This window comes from Lactuca serriola, chromosome 8 (assembly GCF_051521515.1).
Source record: "Lactuca serriola cultivar US96UC23 chromosome 8, Lser_US96UC23_V15, whole genome shotgun sequence".
NCBI lineage: Eukaryota > Viridiplantae > Streptophyta > Magnoliopsida > Asterales > Asteraceae > Lactuca > Lactuca serriola.
Genome location: NC_136415.1, coordinates 160,521,830 through 160,527,829, shown reverse-complemented (window position 1 = coordinate 160,527,829; position 6,000 = coordinate 160,521,830). Strand labels below are relative to the sequence as shown.

Genomic DNA, 6,000 nt, shown 5'->3' with positions numbered 1-6,000 from the left:
GGGAGTTAATGGGGATGCCAAGAAGAACAGTATAGCAATTGCACTTTTGTCTCAAGCCATACCGGAGGAGCACATATTGTTAATAGGGAATCTTGGAACCGCAAAGGAGATGTGGGATGTTCTCAAAACCCGTCATTTGGATGCGGATCGAATCCGGGAGGCGAGACTTCAAACTCTAATGGGAGAGTTTGAAAATCTAAAACTGAAGGACGAAGAGGTGATAGACAACTTTGCTAATAAGCTGTCCGAGTATGCTTCTCGAGCCGCCTCACTTTGGTCGGTTATGGAAGAAACAAAATTGGTTAAGAAATTTTTTAATGGGTTGCCAAAACGTTTTATTCATATGGTGGCTTCTATAGAACAAGTTGTAGACTTGAAGACCATCGGTTATGATGATGTTGTGGTCCAACTTAAAGCTTATGAATAAAGGATCAAAGTTGAAGAGATCCAACCCGAGCAAAATCAGCTTTTGCTTGCAAATTCTGATGAAATAACAAAAGAAAAAGAGCATAGGTGTGAGCATTGTGGTTGTGGAAACTCGAATCGGGAAGACTATGGGCGTGGCCGAGGTGGAGGTCGGGGGTCCTGGAAAGGTCGAGGAGATGGTCGAGTACAACGGGACAAGAGCCACTTGAAGTGTTACAAGTGTAATGAGACCGGACATTACATATCAGAGTTTCCAATGTGGGAGAAAAAGGAAGAGCTCAACTTGAATCGGTACGAGGATGATGAGCCAGCATTGCTGTAATCGAATGATATATCTGATTAAGGGGGTGATTGTTGGAATTAATCATGTTTATTTTAGACTTGTTTAGTTTTTGGATTTAAATTGAATAGGCCTTGCTTCAAGGGCCTTAATGGATTCTGCATGGCAAGAACTTGAAGATCAAATGCATTTTTTAATTTGGTTTATTTAGTAGTTTATTTAATTGGTGGTATGTGCTGTGTCATGTTGCACCGCGTGATATTAGGTAGAAGTACTCAATTAGTTAGTAGAAGTAGTCAAATAAGACCTATTCTTGTGGCTAGTCTTTTGGTTCACAGGTTGTCACTGAAGAGGCTATTTATAGCCATTATTTTACTAAATAAATAAATCTTTTTTGTGTATCTCACTTCGTATACTCTCTGTAATTGTTTATTGAAGCTTTTCCAATTTTGCTTCCAACGTTAGTCTCACATACATATTTATGTGAGTAGTGTGTGTTGTGTGTGCGTTTCTAAAGGACCTGATCCAACATTTGGTATCAGAGAGGAGATCGATTGAAGAGGGGCTGATTTCATATAAGTAGGTTTTTCTGTTCTAGGGATCAAAAGGGTAGCGGAGACGAGTGGTGATTCCAGCCAAAATAAGCGGGCTTGTTAACCCAGATTGATCAAAGAACAAAGCAGGAGGATCAAGAGCAACAGAAAGTGTTAATCAAAGGTTTAAAAAAACAGCGGGTGAAAGGCAACAAAAGGTGTTTGCAAGGTAGCACTTTCAATTCGTGTTTTTTTTAGTTGATTATCAAACTTTGGTAGTGCAGAAAATCGCAAGAATGGCTACACCAAAGGATCAAGCAGCGGCTGTTGTCAAGGAGAGCAACACCATGACTCTTCAATGTCCGGTATTATCATCAACAAATTACACAATATGGGCTATGAGTATGCAGACTATCTTCAATGTTCATGGGGTGTGGGAGGCAATTGATCCGGGAGTTAATAGGGATGCTAAGAAGAACAATATAGCAATTGCACTTTTGTTTCAAGCCATACCGGAGGAGCAAATATTGTTAATAGGGAATCTCAGAACCGCAAAGGAGATGTGGGATGTTCTTAAAACTCGTCATTTGGGAGCGGATCGAATCCGGGAGGCGAGACATCAAAATGTAATGGGAGAGTTTGAAAATCTAAAAATGAAGGACCAAGAGGTGATAGACAACTTTGCTAATAAGATGTCCGAGTATGCTTCTCGAGCCGCCTCACTTGGGTCGGGTATGGAAGAAACAAAATTGGTTAAAAAAATTTCTTAATGGGTTGCCAAAACGTTTCGTTCATATGGTGGCTTCTATAGAACAGGTTGTAGACTTGAAGACCATCGGTTATGATGATGTTGTGGGCCGACTTAAAGCTTATGAAGAAAGGATCAAAGTTGAGGAGATCCAACCCGAGTGAAATCAGCTTTTGCTTGCAAATTCTGATGAAAAAACAAAAGAAAAAGAGCATAGGTGTGAGCATTGTGGATGTGGAAACTCGAATCGGGAAGACTATGGGCGTGGCTGAGGTGGAGGTCGGGGGTCCGGGAAAGGTCGAGGAGATGGTCGAGTACAACGGGACAAGAGCCACGTGAAGTGTTGCAAGTGTAATGAGACCAGACATTACATATCAGAGTGTCCAATGTGGGAGAAAAAGGAAGAGCTCAACTTGAACCGGTACGAGGATGATGAGCCAGCATTGTTGTAATCGAATGATATACCTAATTAAGGGGGTGATTGTTGGAATTAATCCGGTTTATTTTAGACTTGTTTAGTTTTTGGATTTAAATTGAATAAGCTTTGCTTCAAGGGACCTATTCTTGTGTCATGTTGCACCACGTGATATTAGGTAGAAGTAGTCAATTAGTTAGTAGAAGTAGTCAAATAGGACCTATTCTTGTGGCTAGCCTTTTGGTTCACAGGTTGTCACTGAAGATTTATAGCCGTTAGTTTAATAAATAAATAAAGCTTTTTTGTGTATCTCACTTCGTATACTCTCTGAAATTGTTTAATAAATAAATAAAGCTTTTTTTTAATTAGGTTTATTTAGTAGTTTATTTAATTGGTGGTATGTGCGGTGTCATGTTGCACCACCTGATATTAGGTAGAAGTAGTCAATTAGTTAGTAGAAGTAGTCAAATAGGACCTATTCTTGTGGCTAGCTTTTTGGTTCACAGGTTGTCACTGAAGAGGCTATTTATAGCCATTAGTTTAATAAATAAATAAAGCTTTTTTGTGTATCTCACTTCGTATACTCTCTGTAATTGTTTATTGAAGCTTTTCTAATTTTTCTTGCAACATTAGTCTCACATACATATTTACGTGAGTTCTGTGTTTTGTGTGTGCGTTTCTAAAGGACCTGATCCAACATTTGGTATCAGAGAGGAGATCGATTGAAGAGGGGCTGATTTCATATAAGTAGGTTTTTCTGTTCTAGGGATCAAAAGGGTAGTGGAGACGAGTCGTGATTCCAGCCAAAATCAGCGGGCTTGTTAACCCAGATTGATCAAAGAACAAAGCAGGAGGATCAAGAGCAACAGAAAGTGTTAATCAAAGGTTTAAAAAAACATAGGGTGAAAGGCAAGAAAAGGTGTTTGCAAGGTAGAACTTTCAATCAGTGTTTTTTTTAGTTGATTATCAAACTTTGGTAGTGCAGAAAATCGTAAGAATGGCTACACCTAAGGTTCAAGAAGCGGCTGTTGTCAAGGAGAGCAACACCATGACTCTTCAATGTCCGGTATTATCATCAACAAATTACACAATATGGGCTATGAGGATGCGGGCTATCTTCAATGTTCATGGGGTGTGGGAGGCAATTGATCCGGGAGTTAATGGGGATGCTAAGAAGAACAATATAGCAATTGCACTTTTGTTTCAAGCCATACCGGAGGAGCAAATATTGTTAATAGGGAATCTCGGAACCGCAAAGGAGATGTGGGATGTTCTCAAAACTCGTCATTTGGGTGCGGATCGAATCCGGGAGGCGAGACTTCAAATTCTAATGGGAGAGTTTGAAAATCTAAAAATGAAGGACCAAGAGGTGATAGACAACTTTGCTAATAAGCTGTCCGAGTATGCTTCTCGAGCCGCCTCACTTGGGTCGGGTATGGAAGAAACAAAATTGGTTAAGAAATTTCTTAATGGGTTGCCAAAACGTTTCGTTCATATGGTGGCTTCTATATAACAGGTTGTAGACTTGAAGACCATCGGTTATGATGATGTTGTGGGCCGACTTAAAGCTTATGAAGAAAGGATCAAAGTTGAGGAGATCCAACCCGAGTGAAATCAGCTTTTGCTTGCAAATTCTGATGAAAAAACAAAAGAAAAAGAGCATAGGTGTGAGCATTGTGGCTGTGGAAACTCGAATCGGGAAGACTATGGGCGTGGCTGAGGTGGAGGTCGGGGGTCCGGGAAAGGTCGAGGAGATGGTCGAGTACAACGGGACAAGAGCCACGTGAAGTGTTACAAGTGTAATGAGACCAGACATTACATATCAGAGTGTCCAATGTGGGAGAAAAAGGAAGAGCTCAACTTGAACTTGTACGAGGATGATGAGCCAGCATTGTTGTAATCGAATGATATACCTAATTAAGGGGGTGATTGTTGGAATTAATCCGGTTTATTTTAGACTTGTTTAGTTTTTGGATTTAAATTGAATAAGCTTTGCTTCAAGGGACCTATTCTTGTGTCATGTTGCACCACGTGATATTAGGTAGAAGTAGTCAATTAGTTAGTAGAAGTAGTCAAATAGGACCTATTCTTGTGGCTAGCCTTTTGGTTCACAGGTTGTCACTGAAGATTTATAGCCGTTAGTTTAATAAATAAATAAAGCTTTTTTGTGTATCTCACTTCGTATACTCTCTGTAATTGTTTAATAAATAAATAAAGCTTTTTTTAATTAGGTTTATTTAGTAGTTTATGTAATTGGTGGTATGTGCTGTGTCATGTTGCACCACGTGATATTAAGTAGAAGTAGTCAATTAGTTAGTAGAAGTAGTCAAATAGGACCTATTCTTGTGGCTAGCCTTTTGGTTCACAGGTTTTCACTGAAGAGGCTATTTATAGCCATTAGTTTAAAAAATAAATAAAGCTTTTTTGTGTATCTCACTTCGTATACTCTGTGTAATTGTTTATTGAAGCTTTTCTAATTTTGCTTGCAACGTTAGTCTCACATACATATTTACGTGAGTTCTGTGTTTTGTGTGTGCGTTTCTAAAGGTCCTGATCCAACATTTGGTATCAGAGAGGAGATCGATTGAAGAGGGGCTGATTTCATATCAGTAGGTTTTTCTGTTCTAGGGATCAAAAGGGTAGCGGACACGAGTCGTGATTCCAGCCAAAATCAGCGGGCTTGTTAACCCAAATTGATCAAAGAACAAAGCAGGAGGATCAAGAGCAACAGAAAGTGTTAATCAAAGGTTTAAAAAAACAGCGGGTGAAAGGCAACAAAAGGTGTTTGCAAGGTAGCACTTTCAGTTCGTGTTTTTTTTAGTTGATTATCAAAATTTGGTAGTGCAGAAAATCGCAAGAATGGCTACACCAAAGGATCAAGCAGCGGCTGTTGTCAAGGAGAGCAACACCATGACTCTTCAATGTCCGGTATTATCATCAACAAATTACACAATATGGGCTATGAGGATGCGGACTATCTTCAATGTTCATGGGGTGTGGGAGGCAATTGATCCGGGAGTTAATTGGGATGCCAAGAAGAACAATATAGCAATTGCAGTTTTGTTTCAAGCCATACCGGAGGAGCAAATATTGTTAATAGGGAATCTAGGAACCGCAAAGGAGATTTGGGATGTTCTCAAAACCCGTCATTTGGGTGCGGATCGAATTCGGGAGGCGAGACTTCAAACTCTTATAGGAGAGTTTGAAAATCTAAAAATGAAGGACCAAGAGGTGATAGACAACTTTGCTAATAAGCTGTCCGAGTATGCTTCTTGAGCCGCCTCACTTGGGTCGGTTATGGAAGAAACAAAATTGGTTAAGAATTTTCTTAATGGGTTGCCAAAACGTTTCATTCATATAGTGGCTTTTATAGAACAGGTTGTAGACTTGAAGACCATCGGTTATGATGATGTTGTGGGCCAACTTAAAGCTTATGAAGAAAGGATCAAAGTTGAGGAGATCCAACCCGAGCAAAATCAGCTTTTGGTTGCAAATTCTGATGAAAAAATAAAAAAAAAAGAGCATAGGTGTGAGCATTGTGGTTGTGGTAACTCGAATCGGTAAGACTATGGGCGTGGCCGAGGTGGAGGTCGGGGGT

General features: G+C 39.8%; 1 protein-coding gene across 1 annotated transcript; it reads left to right on the top strand.

The window, feature by feature from the left end:
* Window positions 1-3,399: 3,399 nt before the first annotated feature.
* Window positions 3,400-3,915, top strand: LOC145067558 (uncharacterized). The gene has a single exon (XM_079014676.1). The coding sequence runs from the start codon at window positions 3,400-3,402 to the stop codon at window positions 3,913-3,915; it is 516 nt and encodes a 171-aa protein (XP_078870802.1).
* Window positions 3,916-6,000: the final 2,085 nt, after the last annotated feature.

Coding starts and splice junctions, on each gene's coding strand:
- LOC145067558 (XM_079014676.1), top strand. CDS start 3,400: ATGGCTACACCTAAGGTTCAAGAAGCGGCTGTTGTCAAGGAGAGCAAC.